We start from the raw sequence: 20,564 nt of genomic DNA on the forward strand, positions 1-20,564 counted from the left end.
TTTAAGAGGTTTATAAACTCCCTAATTAAAAAGTTTCAAGCTTCCCACTTAACTTCATATTTTCCAAAAATTTTCCCCCTTTTTCCCTTTTTCCTAAAACCTAAGTGGGAGTTTAACTTTTTCGCCAAACCCTTGCTCCCAACTTTCATCAGACCCTTGCTCCAAAATATCTCTTCCTGTTTCCCCCCAAATCTCAACCCCCAATTTTCAATTCAATTTCATCCAGTGCTTTCGTTCCATTCATAGCAACTTGCATTCTGCTTTGTGTGGTCGTCAGCTAGGTTGAGCAAAGTGTGGTCACCGACCAAGTTCAACAAAGTGTGGTCGAAAGCCAGGTGCGCAAGCCAGCTCACAGCCAGGTTTAATTCTTCAACCTAGTATTTTTTTAAACCTTCTTCTGCTCCGACATCAATGATGTACTAGAAGGTTCTAGCTTTGAACTTATATACATTCTTTTTTATTTGAAATTGTTGTTGATAATTGTGTTGTGTGTGCTCTGTTCAGTCAATGAAAGGGGAATGTTTAAAGAGTTTTTTCTAGTAGATGAACGAATAATTTTTGGGATTATTCTCTAACTAAATTTATATATAGTTTAGGGTTAACATACATCTGAATTGGAAATTAACTATTGATGATTTGTTTGGTTGGCCAGTGACTTTGTTTTCATGTTATATGCAATGGAAAAATAAATATGTTCAGTGCTATCAAATTAATATGTATGGACGTACCTGTGCAGAAACATAATCAGCATTTAGTTATTCAATCTTGTCCTTTGTTGTATGTATACACATCTAAATTAGGAAAAGTTGACGATAATCACTACAAAAAAAAATGTTATTTAATGGAGGTTATCTTGTGGAGGTTATAAAATTCCTTCACAAATAAAAATTATTTAAAATCATTATATTGAGTTGTCTTATTGCTAGTAATTGTAGAGGTTTTAGTTTTGCTTTTAAGAGACTTATAACCTCCCTAATATCAAGTTTCAAGCTTCCCACTTAACTTCATATTTTCCAAAAATTTTCTCCCTTTTTTCCTAAAACCTAAGTAGGAGTTTAACTTTTTCGCCAAACCTTTCCTCCCAACTTTCATCAGACCCTTGCTCCAAAATATCTCTTCCTATTTCCCCCCAAATCTCAACCCCTAATTTTCACTTCAGTTTCATCAAGTGCTTTCGTTCCATTCATAGAAACTCGCATTTTGTCATGTGTGGTTGTCGGCTAGGTTGAGCAAAGAGTGGTCGTCGGCCAAGTTCAGAAAAATGTGGTCGCTAGGCCAAGTGTGCAAGCCAGCTCGCGCCCTGGTTTAATTCTTCAACCTAGTATTTTTTTTAAACCTTCTTCTACTCCGACATCGATGATGTATTAGAAGGTTTTTGTTAGAAAACGGGTAGACTTCGTTTTAACACCAAGAGGGGTGTGAATTAGTGGATTTTCAAAATCAAAGTCTTTTCGCAATCTTTTACACAAAGTATAAAACTTTACACACTTTATTGAATTGCAAGTAATAGAAATTTGTGTGCAGCGGAAAATCAAAGTTGACTACGTGAATTATAAAGTCGACTGAATGTAAAGAGTAGGGATAGAGAATTCAAATGCAGGTTTTTATACTGGTTCAACCTCAATGCCTACATCTAGTGTCNTTCCAATACCAGGAAGCAAATGAACTATAATGGTCAAGGTTTTTACAACAAGGCTTTTATATAGACCTCCACGTCAAAAATATAAAACACCTCTCTAACCTTCTAACCAAAATATAGGCAAACAACACAACAAGACTTGCAACAAGATATCCCCTATCCTGCAATCTGCAACCCACTTTGAACAATCTTTAAAGTGTGCCAGACTTTACGAGTCCAACCCCTGTAGTCACAACAGGTCCAAAAAACACCACAAAATGCAAACACGAATCTTGATCAACCCAGAAAAACCTCAATTGTGCAGATTTTGATCAAGCAATAAGCGTAGTCTCAATCTCCTTCAGAAACTCTTCAAAGAAAGATCATCATCGTCTTCTTGATGAGTTCTTGGAGCTCTTAATCATAGACAAACAATCTGAAATAGAATATGAAAATGTTAGTTTTCCAAAAGTTCTCTGAATATGTTCAAGTCTCGTCTATTTATAGATTTCTATAAATTAGAAGCTCCTATAGTCGATTATGCTACTAATTCAGTCGACTGTCCTATGATAGTTATAACAGTTAAGTCAAATAGTAGCAGTCCAGTCAAACAAATTAATTCCTCATTCATTACAATTGACTTTCATTCAATGCTCAACTAACTTTTAAAAATATAGTCGTTACTATTCATGAGCATAACAGAATTCCAAATCAAACAACTAATACAGTCGAATGCGTGATGCACACACTCGACAACCACATATCTACCCAGATTGAAATTCTCTTCAGTGTAAAATCTCACATAGCACTGTATTTGAAAATCTGTACAAAGACTTTAGTTACAGTCGATTCAATTAATGATGAAGTCGACTTTAACTATCATCTGTGCCACATAATTTAAGTTCACAAAAGTGCATGTGGTTTTCTTCTTCCAAAACATGTGTAATGCAACCAGATATGATGTAACATATACAAGCTCAGTAAATGTGCATTCACATATCAAGATAAACACAAAAACATGTTCAAGATATCAATCAATAAGCAATAGAACATGTAACACATCAACAATACATGTGTTATTAAAAATGTGTTGTCATCATAAAAAACCAAAGTGATATAAATATTGTGTTGTCAACAATCTCAATAGTTCTTGCTTTGAATTTATAGACATTCCTTTTGATTTGAAATTGTTATTGATAATTGTGTGGGGTGTTCTCTGTTCAGTCAATGAAAGTGAAATGTTTAAAGAGTTTTTTTTAGTAGATGAATGAATAATTTTTGGGATTATTCTCTAACTAAATTTATATATAGTTTAGGGTTAATATACGTCTAAATTGGAAATTAACTATTGATGATTTGTTTGGTTGGCCAGTGACTTTGTTTTCATGTTATTTGCAATGGAAAAATAAATAAGTATGTTAAGTTCTATCAAATTAATAAGTATGAACTACCTGTGCAAAAACATAATCAGTATTTAGTTGTTCAATTTTGTCATTTATTGTATGTATACACATCTAAATTGGGAAAAGCTGACGACAATCACTACAAAAAAAATGTTATTTAATGGAGGTTATTTTGTAGAGGTTATAAAAATCCTCCATAAAGAAACATTATTTAAAATCATTATAATGAGTTTTCTGATTGCTAGTAATTTTAGAGGCTTTAGTTTTTCTTTTAAGAGGCTTATAACCTCCCTAATATCAAGTTTCAAGCATTCCACTTAAACATCATATTTTCCAAAAAATTTCCCCCTTTTTCCCTTTTTCCTAAAACCTAAGGGGGAGTTTAACTTTTTCGCCAAACCATTGCTCCCAACTTTCATCAAACCCTTGCTCCAAAATATCTCCTCCTATTTCCTCCCAAATCTCAACCCCCAATTTTCACTGTAGTTTCGTCCAGTGCTTTCATTCCATTCATAGCAACTTGCATTCTGTTTTGTATGGACGTCGACTAAGTTGAGCAAAGTGTGGTTGTCGGTCTGGTTCAGCAAAGTGTGGTAGCCAGGCCAGGTGCGCAAGCCAGCTCGTGGCCAGGTTTAATTCTTCAACCTAGTATTTTTCTGAACCCTCTTCTACCCCGATATCGATGGTGTACGACAAGGTTTTTGCTTTGAATTTATAGATATTCGTTTTTATTTGAAATTGTTGTTGATAATTGTGTGGTGTGTGCTCTGTTCGGTCAATGAAAGGGAAATGTTTAAAGAGTTCTTTTTAGTTGATGAATGGATCATTTTTGGGATTATTCTCTAACTAAAGTTATATATAGTTTAGGGTTAATATACGTCTCAATTGGAAATTAACTATTGATGATTTGTTTGATTGGCCAATGACTTTGTTTTCATTTTATATGCAATGGGAAAATAAATAAGTATGTTCAGTGCTATCAAATTAATAAGTATGAACATATATGTGTAGAAACATCATCAACATTCAGTTGTTCAATCTTGTCAGCCATTAAGTGTATAATGGTGATTTTAGTTTTGAACAGAGTTGTTGATTGCATTTATAAATGTAGATGTTTTCTTTCTTTTATGGTCCAACACGTCTTTCACCATCATAGACCTCATTTTCTGCTTTCATCACTTATCTTTTTTATTTCTTTATCCATCTACAATGCCATAGTGATTTCACCATTACTGGAGATAATGTGGTTTTAATCCTCATTGGCATTCCATTTGTTTTGATGCTTGTTATATAACTACAAAAAATGAAGCCTGCAATCTATTGCTTGAACTTTTGTTTTTTTTTCATCTATATTTTCAAGCTTCAATCATAAACCCCATTATAAAATATTGCATGTTTTCGTGTAAGAATTTCCACACTACACACCAACCAACGACTTTGAAGTTTCTTCTAAATTTCAGCCTTACATTCCACACTAATACTCTTCTCTTCTCTCCTCTTCATTCTTTTCAAATTCCCAGAACCAAATAATCCTTCCAATCTTCTTCCATTATATTAAGCCTTAACTATGTATTATTACCACAATCTTTTTCTTTGCTACTACTGTTTTATCTTCTAATCCAAAATTTAAGGCCTGAACACCTAAAAGTTGTGGAAATGGCCTGTCCATTAAGTATCCTTTCTGGATTTCTTTTGAACAAGAATAATTTTGTGGCTATCCCCACTTTGAGATTACTTGTATGGGTAAAAATCCAATTCTTAGTAGTCTTAGTTATGATTTTCTGGTGAAAGATATCTCTTATTCTAACTCCTCATTTACTATGGCCAACATTGTAGTTGATGAGGACAATTGTATTGTTCCCTTATCAAATAACAACATTGATCAAACTCCCTTTACCTACAGTTCAAAAAATTGGAATCTCTCTTTCTTTTATAACTGTACCAGAGAACCATTGTTTTTTATTGTATATTGATTTGTTATTTGAAAATTTTTTTGGTTTCACTTGGCTTATGATTCACTAATATAAATTGTTAGGATTCACTAATATAAATTGTTAGGCTTGAATGTTTGTGTTGTTGTACTGTGATATAATGTGGTATATTGTTCATTTAATCCAAGCCATATAATTTTATATTCCTATTAGGTGCTTTAAGTATGGTGGTGATTGTATTAGTTATTGCATGGGTATTGAAACTGGGTTATTGAAAAAATATAATGGAATAGTGAGGAAAAGTTGGTGTTTTAGTGCATATAAAATTAGTTCTCTTATAGGGTTTTAAAAAAAAATTATTGCTAGGCATGAATAAATCTTGGAGCAGTGGCATATTTATGTTGGTCAAAATGATTGAATCCATATTTTTTTTAAAGTCACATAGTTGGTCTTATTAAATTTTATACTTCAATAGTTTTATAGAGGTTAAGAAAATAAGAAACCTACTTAAAAATAGAAAACTAAATTATAATTAGTTATTAATTAGCCATAATACTTTGTTGTACAAATAAACAAACATTAGTCAAATGAATTCACTGTCAGAAAACTTATCCATTTGAAAAGCATCTAAAAAGCAAACACAAATTTGTGTCGTTGTCATTCCTGGGAAGGTTATCGATCCATCACCACTCCTCTCTTTCGACGGAATAACAGTCTCAAAGTGCGAGCTTCTGATTCCTCTCAACAGAGAAGCAATCCCTATTACTGCATCCGACGACGTGCGGGACATGTCCAGCAGCATGCGGCATGCGCATCGCAGCATCCTGCCACTATGAGTCTTATTCTTTTTTCAACTATGTTCCTTATTTTCTTTTTCTTCTTTTCCACTTCCACTATCAAATCGTGCGAGTTTACGATTCTACTTTCGAGTTTCAGAACATTGGATAGGATAGTCATAGAAGATACATATAGTAACTCTAAGTTGGACAATTAGTTTTGGGTGGGAGAACCTAGGGACATATTTAATAGAATTAGTATTTGTTGTCACTTGGAGAATTAGCAATAGGTAATCGTGAATGAACATTCATAGCCAGAATTTGAGATTCTACAGTTAGTGTAGAGATATACTTTTCTAGCTTTGATATTAATGTAAAAAGGTTTGTGGGATGTAACTGGCTTCTGTGAAGAACTAAAAATTTATCAAACAAAGGATGAATATCAAAAAGGTTATGATGCCACCTATAGGTAATAAAGATAAAGATAGGGGTTTCTAGATTGCCAAGACGCCTAACAGTCAGTAACACACTCTGTAATTACCAATAAAAACAATAATGAGATGAAAGCCAAGGACTTGGGGTGTGGCAGGGATTTTAAACCATTGATTTTCTACTGCAAGTGTTGGACTAGCAAAGGGAAATGAAACAGAGAAAAAGACTTTTGCACTGAATGTTCTTTGAATTGTATTAAACTATAAGTATATCTGTGCATTATATACAAAACAATGTAACAAATGTATAGTTGTATTAATAACAGATGTCAAAGTAAAAAACACTAACTTATGTATTTCTTAATACTCCCCCTAAGTCAGATGTTTAAGAGAAACAATTCCTATGCTTGCTTTCAACGTATCAAACCTATAAACCTTCAAAGGCTTGGTAAGCAAATATGCCAACTGCACTTCAGTTTTGTAGTAGGCCAGAGCAATTCTTCCCTTATCCATCATATCCCTTAAGAAGTGAAACTTAACCTCTATATGCTTACTCTTTCCATGACTAACAGGATTTTTGGCCAATTGATTGCTGAAACATTATCAATCTTCAATTGAATTGGCTTCTTCATAGGCACCTTCAACTCTTCCATCAACTCCTTAATCCAAACACCTTAACAAGTAGCAAAAATCTCAACTATATACTCAGCTTTATAGCTTGAGAGTGCCACCACCGGTTGTTTTTTAGAGCACCAAGAAATAGGAGCATCATTCAACATGAAGATATAGCCTGGGGTACTCTTTCTCTCAATTGGATCACCACCATAATCTGAATCCAAGTAACTTGTTATTTCTTTTGCAGCTTTCATCTTTCCAATTAGAAATAATAAACCACAGTCCATTATGCCTTTGATATACCGTAGCACTCTCTTTGCAACCATCATGTGTGTTTTCTTCAGTTTGCTCATAAACCTACTAATCACCCTACACTAAACGCAAGATCAGGTCTGCTATTGCACAAAAATAGTAGAAATCCAATGATCTTTCTGAATTATGTTTCATCTACATCTTCTTCAACCTCATCCTTCATTAGCTTCAAATTTGCTTCCATAGGGCTTCTTGCAGCATTGCATTCCAGCATATTGAACTGTTTCAGCAATTCACCTACATATTTCTTTTGATGTAGCATCAAACCATTAGATGTACGTGTGAACTCAATACCCAGAAAGTAGCTTAAAGTTCCCAAATCTGTCCTTTCAAATTCTGCTTTCATAACCTTCTTGAACTCATCTATGAATCCTAGATTAGAACCAGTGACAAGCAAGTCATCCACATATAGGCAGATGATGATCAGTTCCTTCACAAAATCTCCCTTCACATATACATCATGCTCAGCCACACATCTAATGAACTTTTGCTTGATTAAGTAAGAATCAATCTTCTTATTCCAAGCTCTTGGAGCTTGCTTAAGCCCATATAAGGCTTTATGCAGCCTATACACCTGATGTTCCTTCCCTTTCTCAATGAAGCCAGGAGGCTGTTGCACATAAACCTCTTCCTCCAATGGTCCATGAAGAAAAGTCGATTTAACATCCAGATGGTATAATGACCATTCCCTTGCACTAGCCATAGCAGTTACCAATATGATAGTTTGCATGCGAGCCACTGGTGCAAACACCTCAGAGTAGTCTAGGCCGTGCTATTGGAGAAAGCCCTTTTCCACAAGCCTTGCCTTGTGCTTAGAAATTATCCCATCTGGATTAAATTTCTTCTTAAAGATCCATTTCACACCTATGCTTTGTTTTCCAACTAGGAGGTCTACGAATCTCCAAGTTTTGTTCTTTTATATTGATTTGATTTCTTCCTCCATTACCCTACTCCAAACTGGTTGCTCCATTGCTTCAACTTCATTCAATGGTTCTGCTCCAGCCATTAAGGCTATGTGCACCAGATTTCCTCCCTCATTAATATGTGCATCTGAGTAGACTTCACAATCGAATAATCTCTGAGGAATCACCCTGTCCTTTGCTGCCTTTGCATCACTGTGAGTTGAGATGAGTTATTAAAATTTGCAGCTTCTTCCAATTTCTCTACAGAAGTAGGATAATCAGTGATACCATTCACCTTTGCCTTCCTCAAATTGGATTGCATCTCATTCCAGTTCCAGTTTTCATCCTCGAGCACAATTACATCCCTGCTCAACACCATCTTCTCCTTAATTGGATCATACAACTTGTAGGCACCAGTAGCATGATATCCAACAAATATCATTGCTTCACTCTTATCATGAAGTTTAGTGCGCTTCTAGTCTACTATATGGTTGTAAGCTAGTGAGTCATACACCTTGAAATAGCCAACTGCTGGCTTCACTCCAATCCAGACTTCTAGAGGAACCTTGCCCTCCAATCACTTTGTTGAACATCTGTTGAGAATGTGGACAAATGTGGATACAGCCTCTCCCCAAAATTTACGTGGCAAATTCTTCTCCTTTAAGAGACATTTGGCCATGTTTACAATAATACGGTTTCTCCTCTCTACCAAACCATTATGTTGCGGTGTGTAGGGTGTTGTGACTTCGTGCACTATTCCACATGCCTGATAGTGATTCTTAAAGTCTCCAAAAGTATATTCTCCCCCTCTATCCATTCGTAGGATCTTCAGTTTCTTCCCACTTTCCCTTTCAGCATAGGCCTTGAATTTTATGAAGGTATAAAGTGCATCACTCTTCATCTTGATCACATAAATCCATAGCATCCTGCTGAATTCATCGACAAATGTTATGAAGTACCTATTTCCAGCCAAAGAAGGTACCTAAAATGGTCCACAAATGTAAGAATGCACCACCTCCAAGCAGTCTTTGGCTCTCATTCTAATAAGAGACTTGAGTGGCTTCCTTGTTTGCTTTCTAGCCAAGCACGAATCATAAACACTTTCTGGAATAGTGGTTTTAAGCATTCCAAATACCATCTCCTTCTCACCAAGATGCTTCAGGTATTTGAAATTCAAGTGGCCAAACCTGAGGTGCCAAATCCAACTTTCATCTTCCTTCACAATAGTCATGCATTCCAAGTTTTATATTGCATCCATGTTAACTTGGAATGTTCTATTTCTAGAAATCTTGCACCTCAAGATCAAATCTTTGTTGCCATCATACAATTCCATCATGTCACGGTTTGACATCACAATCGTGAAACCTTTCTCCACCAACTAGCCAAACACTCAGCAAGTTACATTTCCTTTATGGAACAAGCAGCACATTGGTGATTCTGGCTTCTGAACCATATTTCCTCCTGATAATCACATCTTCAATTCCTTCTACCTTCAAGATACTATCATCTGCAACCTTCACCTTACTCTTCTTGGACTCATCAAGATTGACCAGCCATTCTTTGTGATAGGTCATGTGATTCGAGCATCCCGAATCTAAATACCACATCTTGTTTTGAGACTCAGAATTAGTTGCAGACATGGTTACCATTAAGGTGATGGGTCTGGAGTCTGAGTCTTCTTGAGCTAGATAAGCCTCCTTGATCTGGTGCTTCTTCTGCTTCCCTTTATTGGCATAACACTCATACGCATAGTGTCCAAATTTGTGGAAATTGTAACACTCTATGCTCTTCTTATCTTTCTTCTTCTGATACTTCTCCAGACTACCCTTTTCCTCCACTGCATCTGATTCATTATTTTGACCATTGATTGATCTATTGGGCTTCTAATTCCCCTTCTCACCTTTCCATTTCTTCTGCTATTTCTTTGCATCATTCTTGCCATGATGAACCTTCAGTGCTTGTTCATCAATCTTAATAGGATTTCTGTCAAACATCCTCATCTCATGCGCTTCCAGGGAGCTTTGCAATTCTTTTATTTTCATTTTTTCCAGCTCTCTTGACTCTTTTATCGCCACGACTATGTAATCAAATTTCTGAGGTAAAGACCTCATGATCTTTTCAATCACCATTAGATCCGTGACGATTTCTCCACACCCCTTCATTTGATTGGTAATGGCAACCACCTTATCAAAATACTCTCTGACTTTGTCACCCTTCAACATCTGCATCAACTCATACTGTCTTCTTAATGTTTGTAACTTGACCTTCTTGATTTTTTTCTCCTTCAGTATGGTATCTCACAAGAATGCTTCACGTTTCTCTCTTCATCTTTGCATGTTGGATCTTTTCGAAGTGCGCATCATCCACACATTGGTGGATTAGAAACAACGCTTTATTATCCTTCTTTCTTTCCCCAACCTTTCTTTCATCTACAACACCCATTGGCAGTTCTTGAAACTCCCCTTCGACCCCCTCATTCACGTCTTGGTATCTGAATAATACCCTCATCTGAGTACTCCATCTACTCTAATTTTTCTTCGTGAGAATTGGTAGATTAGCTTATGAGATGTCATTGCTAGCCATCCTAAACACCCACAATCTTCTACCAAGAAACATAGTCTTGATCCTTTTCACGCTTTAAATCGAAATATTTAACTCTAGAAACTTTTTATGAATTGTTGAGGAAGTATTGAGACTATACTTGTGTAGATTACCTTCACAAAAATATTTATTATTGAGATGTTAACTTTTATAGGTTACTCATTCATATTATTTAGGTTAAATGATTTCTTTACTACTATATAAATAAAAATGTGTCATATGTTAGGTTGTAATTTTTTTTATTTTTCTAATAAAAAAATTAATTTGTACAAATTTCTTTGTAAAGATTTATATACAAATAAAATTTTGTTTGAACTTGGAGAGAAACAAAATTGTTTAGTTTTTTAAAAAAATAGGACTAAATTAAGACAAAATAAGAATACAGGGACCAAATTGAGACAAGTTAAAAATATAGGGACTAAATTGAGACAAATCTAATGACACGTGGTATAGTGGCACGTGGCACTATCAGTGCCACCTCACATTGTCATTGCCACGTGGCTCAATGTCAACTTGACACGTGGCAATTTTTTTTTAAATAAATAAAAAAATTAAAAATAAAAATAAAAATAATTAAAAATATATTTAAAAATTTCAAAAAATTCACGAGCTGACACGTGTCACCCTTTCTAACGGTGTTAGTACGGAACTAACGACAGTGACCTAATTGCTTCAATTTTTCAAAAGTAGGGACCCAATTGAGAAAAAGAAAAAATGAGGGACCTAATTGAAAAAAATCACCGAAAATAGGGACTATGAGAATGATTAAACCTATAATTTAAGGATTTTTAAACTTGAGTTTAGTATAAATGTGTGAGAATCCAGTAAATTCGATTAGTAAATTTATAAAAATTTACTTTTTTATAAAAACAAAATATAAGTTCATATAAATATTTTTCATATAAATATATTATTTGAAATACATAAGTATTATAAAAATATTATTTATAAAAATATTATAAAATATAAATAAAAATATCACAGTGTTTATGACTATTTTTCTAATCCTTTAATAATGAAATCATCATTTAAGAAATTCAATTAGTTTTCACTAAAAAAATTGGCAGGAATTAGGATTTAAAAAAAGGTTAAATAGATTCATTGGTCCCAATTTTTGCTGGTTTTCTTCAATTAGGTTCCCGTTTTTTAAAAATGATCAATTTAGTCCCTTAAATTAAAAACTTTAACCAATCAAGGACATTCCGTTAACTTTGGTTAATGGCGTTAAAAATGATCTATGCTGGCAACAGTAGCTGTAATGCTACATAGAGGTGGCACTGAAACACTGCATGAAGTGGTTATTATTTTTTTTATTAAGGACTAAAATTAAAAAAGCATGTGGGTTGAGTTTAAGTAAGGGTAAAATGGGGAAAGTACGTTAAGTTTAAGTTTAAAAAAACATGTGCGTTAAGTTTAAGTTTAAGTAAAAGAAGCACGTGGTTTCATTGAAGGTAAAGGTAAAGGAATTAGGGAAATTGGGAAAAGGGTGCTGAGCTGAAACTGAAGCTGATAAAGGGTGGTGGGTCTTCTTCGAAGGGTGTTGGTCCATAACATTTTTGCGAAATCAAGGTTGGGTCTGGTGGGGATCAAGTTTATTGTCGTTTTTCTTCGAAGAGGATGTCAAAGGAGTACTCTTGTTGTTCGTCGACATGCAGAAGGAACAAAACCCCTATTTGCCATTGTGGACAGAGATCTGTGATGAGAACTGCGAACACTATGAAGAATCGAGGCAAGCATTTTTGGGGATGCTCCAAGTATAAGGTATGTTGTATTCAACCTATACGTTCCATTTATGGTATTGTTTCTGAGATTAGGGCAACTTCTTCAAATGTGTTTGCAGAAAGGTGTTGAAGATGCTGGTTGCAACTTCTTCAAATGGTGCACAGATGTTGGAACTGAGGACAGTGGTCGTTACATGAAGAACGAAGGGAAGAAAGAAACTTTGGTCATCAGTGAAGAATTGGAGAGTACTAGGAAAATGATAGTTAAGATACATAAATCAGTGTTGTTTCTTGAAAACTGTATGAAGGGGTTGGTTTGTTTTTTATGTGTCATAGAGATTATTTTAGTTTCAATGTTAGTGAGAATGGGATGATTCGTTGTAATCTGATATGTTTGAATGTAATTTGAATGATGTTGATGAGTGAATGAAATGAGAATGAGATGTTTTTTTTTTAATCTGAATCTAAATCTGTAATATGTATTATGTTGTTGATCCTTATAAGTAGTACAAAATAAGTCAATTTTTGAACACTTTAAACAGCCACTTTGATGAACCACTTTGAACATAGCACTTTCAGTCAATGTTTGAAGACTTTAAACAACCACTTTTAGTATAAATATGTGACATCAATCAGTATATATATAAGTTGAGACTGCAAGTCATATTTTCCCTGCTAGACTGCAAGTCATATTTCTTTGCTAGACTGCAAGTCATATTTTCCCTGCATTTAACAGCCATGCTTCACCAGGTAGAACAAATTTTTCAACATGATCATCACAGCAAAATATCTTATTCTCACCTCTAAATTATTGATACTACCAGGTCGAAAACTATTAAAATTTTCAAATTTTCAAATTAAACTATTAAAATTGGATTATTTTCTAAAAACTAAATACCCTCCCTCAAGAGTATGTTGCAGAATTTGGTTTGGGTTATTTTAGGCATATTTATCTCTCCCAGAGGGTATGTACTGCTTCATTTGTTGGCCTTATAGCAATGATGACAGATCATTATAGTGTACTGGTAAGAATTATTTTAAAATTTTGACTAAATTTTACTAATATTTTACATTGGTTTTCATGATTTTGTAACGTTCTGGTGGTTGGTGTTATGCAAAATTTCCATCTCACTACAAACCTTTTTCATAACTTGTGTGATGAGAAGAAACTGTATTATTTCACGTGTAGTCTTTGTTCAAATTGTTTTAAGCACTGTTTCTTTTTCAATGAGATTTTTTCATTCACTTCTCCGATGATAGGTACATTATGATTGGAATTTTAGTAATCTTCAGTGTCACTTGACTTGGTTATAATTGAAATCCAAGGTCTCTCTTTTCTGTCAATATAAGTACATGCACGTACTTGTGCAGAACATATATCTAGCTATATACATATGCACGTATGATATATGAACTGACTGTTATTCTACCAAAAGTGTTAGTATATACAATAACCAGTATCTTTGATTGTGTCAAAATCCAGTCAGTTGAGTCGTTAACCATGAAAAATGATGCAATGACCAACAATGCAACTCCAAAGGAGAATGAATATGCTGTCACAGTTAGATAACCAAATAAGCTAATTTGGTTTAAGTGGTTATGGCACTCATTTTTCCCAACCCTTTAGCAGCAACAAAATGGTTCACAGCAGATGAATATGGCAATAATATTAAAGATGGCAGAAAGCCAGCAAAATCAGAGGTTCATCCTCTATTACAATAGATTAGTATTGAATACAAAAAGTGCAGAATAGCAAAATCAGAGGTTCATCCTCTATCACAACAGCAAATATTAAAGTGCAGAATACAAAAATAAGGTGGTTCATCCTCTATTACAAAAATAAAGAAATTGGATTTCTGTGCTTGATCCTCATTTCTTGATGGCATGATTGGTTCATTTGGTGGGTTACTTTGTTGTGTTTGGTCAGTGACAATTGATTATTGGGTTGATTTCTTGCAAGACTTCCTATTGTGACCCATTTCTCTACAAATTCCACATCTTTTACATTGACCATCATTCCTCATTCTTGTTTCATCCCTGACCAACTCCCATTCTTCCAACCTGCGTTTCTTCTTTGGTCTGCCTGGCAAAACTCTCTTTTTTGGAGGGAATACATCATTGTATGGTGTAACCTGCCACATGTTTTTTCCATTTATCGGATAGACAATTGAAGAGTATGTCTTTTCATATGTGGCCTTCCTAAACCAACCAAGTATGAAGTCCTCTACATCTAAGTTGAGAAACTTCATAGCAGCCAACGTATGGCAACATGGAATGCCTAAGACAGCCCATTTCCTGCAACTACATTCATGTTTGTCTAGATCAACCACAAGCTTCTCCCCAACTTGAGAGGCATGACGGACTTCAAATAACTTCTCTGCTGACCAGCTGCTAAAGAACAACCACTTTTCAGTATTGACAATTTAAAAGTGAAGTTACATGATGCTCATTTTGAACCATACCTTGAATCCAGAACTTAGTTAACTAGGACTCCTTATTAAGTCTAGTCTTGATTTTAGGACAAACGACCCCACTCAATGATTGACATTTTGCTCTATTAGTTGCCCATCTTTTCATGATGTAAATCTGGATGTCCTCCATCATGCTTATTATTGGCTTGGACCTTGTATGCAACATAACACTGTTGAATGCCTCTGACATGTTGTTTACTAATGTATCACATGTACATGTGGTTGTAAACCTTGATCTCGACCAGTGTCTACATGGTAACAAGTTAGGAAAAATAATTATCAGTTTATGAAATATTAGAAGTATGGCAAGCATTGAAACACAACATAAATTGGAATACAAACCTGGGAGGTATTTTAATCAGATATTTAAAAGCTTCAATGTTCATCTCTTTGATATTTGTCATTTCTTTTTCCCATGTTTGGGGAGTGGTTGTTGTAGCTGCCTTCCACATCAACCTCTTGAGTTGTTTTCTTGGGAATTGTTTTCTGAAATTGGCGTATAGGTGTCTAATGCAAAATTGCTGATCAACTCCTGGAAGCACTTCTTGAAAAGCTTTCAATAGGCCCTGTTATTTCAATAACAAAGTAAAAAGGTGTCTAACACAAAATAATTTAATATGCATTGTTAGAGGTCTTAATTTAATTACCTTTTGTTGATCTGANTGTTATTTCAATAACAAAGTAAAAAGGTGTCTAACACAAAATAATTTAATATGCATTGTTAGAGGTCTTAATTTAATTACCTTTTGTTGATCTGACATGAATGTACATGATGCACATATTGTCGCCCCACCAAGATCTTCAACCAGAAGTTCTCTAAACCATTTCCAAGTGGCCTTGTTCTCCACTTCCACAATGGCATATGAAATAGGTAGCATTTGGTCGTTTGCGTCCCTTCCAACAGCAGTCAACATTTCCCCACCATATTTACCTTTCAAAAATGCACCATCCAGCCCTATAATAGGCCTGCAAAACACAAAACTATCCTTGCAGGCTTTCAGACAAACATAAAACCTCCTGAATATAGGTCCTTGCAGGGTTTCATTTGGTTCAACTTTAACCTCAACTATGGATCCAGGATTACGAGTTAGGATCTCATTTGCATAATCGTAGATCCTTTTATATTGCTCTTTGAAAGACCCATCAACATGGTCTAAAGCAATGGCTTTAGCCCTATAAGCCATGGATTGAGATAAACCTACATTCCACTTTCTATTTATCTTGTGAACAATGTCCACTCCCTTAACTCTGGGATTTTCTCTAACAGTTTTCTCCAACCTCTTACTCAGCCATTTTGAATTAAGTAATTTGACCTTGTGCTCTCTACTACAAGTGTGGTTGTCAACAATAGTCCTTAATTGCCATGTTTTTATTGCATCCATATAACCACAATATGCCAACCAGGGGCACTTTCCTTTAGATCCCATACATTTTGCCCTAACTCTTTTCTTATCATTTTTTACGTATCTTATATTTCTACCATTTTATATTGCATAGGTTTTTATGGCATCCAACAAATCTTCCTTTTGAGCAAAATACATCCCCAAATCCCACTTGTAATCAACCATCGATTTAGGCATAGTAAATGTCACAAACTTTCCATAACTCTCTTCATCATCTTCTGCATCACTTTCTGCTCCACTAACGAGCTCTTCAGATTCCCATTCTTCATCAGACAAGCCTCTGTTATCATCAGAGTTTATGCCATCATCCACATCACTATCAGAAAAGTCAGTGACTGATTCTCCACCATATTCGACATCAATTTCTATATCACCAAAGCAATTTCCATCTCCTAGATCCTCTTGTATTTCACAGTCAACCAAGTCTTCCATATAGTCATCATTAACATGAACATTGCCATCACCATTGCCATCCTCACCACTAGAACTACAACTACGGACAGTAGCAGTATCTCCTTCACACTAGGTTTCAATTTGACCTTCAACAACCCCATCATCCTGACATCTTTCTTCTTCAACAGGTACAGTATCTTGACCATGACCTTGCTGCTCACACTCAGCATCACCTTGTTGTTCACACTCAGCATCACCATCACCTTGCTGCTCACACTCATCATCACCACCTTCCTTTTCACACTCAACATCACCTTGTTCAGCTCTTTGACCACCACCTTCCCTTTCACACTCGCCATCACCTTGTTCAGCTCTTTGACCACTACCTTCCTTTTCACACTCACCATCAACTTCTTCTTCACACTCACCACCACCTTTCTTTTCACACTCACCCTTACCACTATCAGGCATCACATTTTCAGCTTCTACTTCACCTATATCATGAGAAGCATTTTCTAACAAGTATATGATCTCAGGTTGGGAGACTAGGTGAACAACAAATAAATGCACTTGACCATTGAGCCTAGCTAAATTTATCATATGCATGGCTCCTCTATCATCAGTCAAAAGCTCTAACCTATTCTCTAATACAGAACCACCCCCTACACAATACCATAACTCCTTAAAGCCATCATATCCAAGTCCTTTTACCACACTAACAATAAGGAAATAACTCCAAACGTCTGGGTCAAAAGAGAAAGTTGTACTTTCTCCCTCGTACTTAAGTGACCCATTCTTCATAAACTTCCCTCTGTGGTGAAAAACAACATCAAATTTTTCCTCCATTTTCAACACAATAACAATATTTAACCTATAAAATAAGATCCTAAAGTTATTTCAAATTATAAAACATTTTATCCTATATAAATATCCTATATAACTAAACCATATAATGGGTATGACTTATATTCACAAAACCTTCAACAAAACATGCAAAAACACTTCACTTAGACAAAATTAAAACCACATCACATGATGGACCACATTGCAAGACCACTTTAACAGTATATGCATAAAAAAATAGTCGGACAGAACTACAAATATGGGGGACCACATCACTAAATCAAACATGGGGGACCAATATCAAAAGTAACAATACAATTGTACATGCCACATTATCCAAAAAACACGATATACTAACCTCAACACGTGCTTGAAGTGCAACCAAATTCTCCACACCTTTCCATGACAAAACCACCGATAGATGATGATTATCTCCCGAAACGTGCCTTTTTGTCAGCCTAATCTATGATATAAAGCACCGCTCACCGCTCACCGTTGTTCCCCAATTCCCGACCACCATGAACCCTATTTCCCCAATTTCGCAGAACTCCAATTTCCCCAAACCTATATTCTTTTAATCACCTCAGATCAATTTTGCCACTTTATCCATTTTACCCTTACTTAAAGTTTAAATTAATAACCACGTGATTTTAAAATTAGTACGTGTTTTTTAAATTTCCCAATTCGCACGTGTTTTTAAAATTTTAATCCTTAAAAAATTAAAATAGTAGCCACGTCATAAACACATTCTTGCCAGACCATTTTTAACGCCATTAACCAAATTTAATGGAATGTCCTTGATTGGTTAAAGTTTTTAATTTAAGGGACTAAATTGATCATTTTTCAAAAAGGGGACCTAATTGAAGAAAACCAGCAAAAATTGGGACCAATGAATCTATTTAACCTTAAAAAAACACAAAAAAAATATAATTTCTATAATAAACCATAAGAATTTAATTTTTTAATAAATCTTTGGTTAAAACCACTTAGGCGTCCCTGTTTTCGTAAGGTCTTCCCATTTTGGTCCCCTTCTTATAAAACTTCCCAATTGGGTCCTTAAAAGTGCCAATTTCGTTGAAATTAACTCCTGCCGTTAAAATTAAGTAACAGTGTTAAATCTGGGCAGAGTTGGATGGAGGACGTGTCAAAACTTAAACATCAGAGGAAACGCGGCAGAAAACTGAGTGGTACGTGGCTATTAATCCATTCATTAAAAACGTTAATTAGATCTATAATTGGTAAAGCATTTGAAGAATGAAATTGTGAGTTTAAGTTCTGAAGTAGGAGACCCAGCTCGACATTTTTAGGGTTCATCGGTGTTGAAGAGGGAAGTTCTACAGTTCAAGACGTAACCATGTCCTTGGGTCATTCCTATTGCTCTTCAACTTGCAATGCATGCGGAAGAAAGCATTTCCGTTCTACTTCGAGCTCTCAAGGAGATGGAGGTTGGAACAAGAAAGATGCATCGATGATCTGCCATTGTGGAGAGAAGAGTGTGTTGAGGACAGCAAAAACGACGAAGAATCGAGGGAAATTGTTCTGGGGTTGCCCTAGGTATAAGATGGGGAGTAAAAATGGAGGATGCAACTTCTTCAAGTGGTTTACTGATTGGGGAGTTGAAGAAAGTGTTAGTTGTGAGGTGTTGGAAGCAAATGATGAAAGGTTGGTGAAGACTTTTGAAAACCAAGGTGTTAAGCAGAGCTTTGATGTGCAGAAAGTTGTTATGGGTCTTCAAAGTTGGATGAAATATTTGGTTGTGGTTGTTAGTGTTGTCTTTNACCAAGGTGTTAAGCAGAGCTTTGATGTGCAGAAAGTTGTTATGGGTCTTCAAAGTTGGATGAAATATTTGGTTGTGGTTGTTAGTGTTGTCTTTATAATGAACATGATTATAATTGCAATGCTCATGGGAAGGGTTTGATAATGTATATAGATGTAGGTTTTGGTCAGTACAATGTACTTAGTTGGTTTGTTTTGGTATTAGTTGCAGGATTTGGTCATGTTATTGTACTTAGTTGGTCTGAAGATGTACTGCTTAAGATGTAGGTTTTGGGTAATGTTAATGTTTTGTGCACTGAAGATGTACTGCTTCATATGTTTGATGTAGTGCTTGATATGTTTAATGAAAATGATATTTTGGAAAACATCATTTACCAAAGTTGTTTACTGGCACCTGATTAAAGAAGTAACATCAACTGATATATATCAATCTGAATACAGAAGTAAAATAGGCAAGGGAATTTAACAACTGAAACAGAGATTTTGATATAAATAACAAAAGGTAATCTTTCATTGTTCATATAGCCAGCACTGTAAACATCAAAGTTACATATGGTACCACTAAAACATCAGAGTTTTTTAAACATAAAAATCTGGTAAACATCAAAATCTGGCCTATTACATATTCTACCATCAAAATCTGGCCTATTACAAAATATGTTAAACATCAAGTTGTTTGTGTATCTGGTCCATCTGGTTGACCTTGAGGCAATGTGTTGGGTTCTCCCTCTTGCTGCCCTTGGCTTTGTTTTGGGCAATTTCTTTTGTTGTGTCCCACTTCCCTACAGATGGTACATCTCTTGAGTAAGCCCCCTTTAGGCATTTTGGTAGAAATTTTCTTCAACTCCCATTGCTTTAATCTCCTTTTCTTCTTAGGACGACCAGGCAGCTGTCTTTTTGGTGGAGGCAAGACATCTGGACATTGAGTGACCTCCCATAGATGTTTTCCATTAATGGGGTATATAATGGAGGAATACATCTCTTCATAGGTTGACTTTTTAAACCATACAGGTAGATAGTCCTCCGTAATTAGGTTTAGAAACTTCATTGCTGTCAATGCATGCACACATGGAATTCCACTGATGCTCCACTTCCTGCAGGAACATGTATATTTATCTATATCCACCACAAAGTTGTCCCCACTTTGGAACACATGTCTGATCTCAAAAAGTTTGTGTGCAGACCAACTGTCAACATAAACAACCATTAATTATATGATATCTGGGTAAACATAAACAAGTATATTCCAATGTAATAGTTTTGGATACCTGGGAACCCAGTTCTTTGTTTGTAGTGCCTCCTTCTGTAATCTACTTAGAATTTTAGGACAATTTGCTGATTTAAAAGAGGTCACCCTTGACCTATTAG

The 20,564-nt window shown here is 35.2% G+C and overlaps 3 protein-coding genes across 3 annotated transcripts; 1 reads left to right on the forward strand and 2 right to left on the reverse strand.

Moving 5' to 3' along the window:
* Positions 1–9,397: 9,397 nt before the first annotated feature.
* Positions 9,398–10,216, reverse strand: LOC106755474. The gene is made up of 2 exons (XM_014637637.1): positions 9,928–10,216; positions 9,398–9,831 (listed from the first exon to the last, which is right to left on the reverse strand). Exons 1-2 carry the CDS (start codon positions 10,214–10,216, stop codon positions 9,398–9,400), a joined length of 723 nt encoding a protein of 240 aa, XP_014493123.1.
* A 1,399-nt stretch (positions 10,217–11,615) lies between these two features.
* LOC111241251 lies at positions 11,616–13,119 on the forward strand. Its single transcript, XM_022778316.1, has 2 exons — positions 11,616–12,350; positions 12,430–13,119. The coding sequence occupies exons 1-2, from the start codon at positions 12,207–12,209 to the stop codon at positions 12,682–12,684; spliced, it is 399 nt and encodes a 132-aa protein (XP_022634037.1). The 5' UTR covers positions 11,616–12,206; the 3' UTR covers positions 12,685–13,119.
* A 1,128-nt stretch (positions 13,120–14,247) lies between these two features.
* On the reverse strand, positions 14,248–16,208 carry LOC106755475. Its single transcript, XM_022778317.1, has 4 exons — positions 15,525–16,208; positions 15,124–15,347; positions 15,012–15,029; positions 14,248–14,698 (listed from the first exon to the last, which is right to left on the reverse strand). The coding sequence occupies exons 1-4, from the start codon at positions 16,206–16,208 to the stop codon at positions 14,248–14,250; spliced, it is 1,377 nt and encodes a 458-aa protein (XP_022634038.1).
* Positions 16,209–20,564: the final 4,356 nt, after the last annotated feature.

The sequence above is a fragment of the Vigna radiata genome, unplaced genomic scaffold (assembly GCF_000741045.1).
Source record: "Vigna radiata var. radiata cultivar VC1973A unplaced genomic scaffold, Vradiata_ver6 scaffold_415, whole genome shotgun sequence".
NCBI classification, from domain to species: Eukaryota; Viridiplantae; Streptophyta; class Magnoliopsida; order Fabales; family Fabaceae; genus Vigna; species Vigna radiata.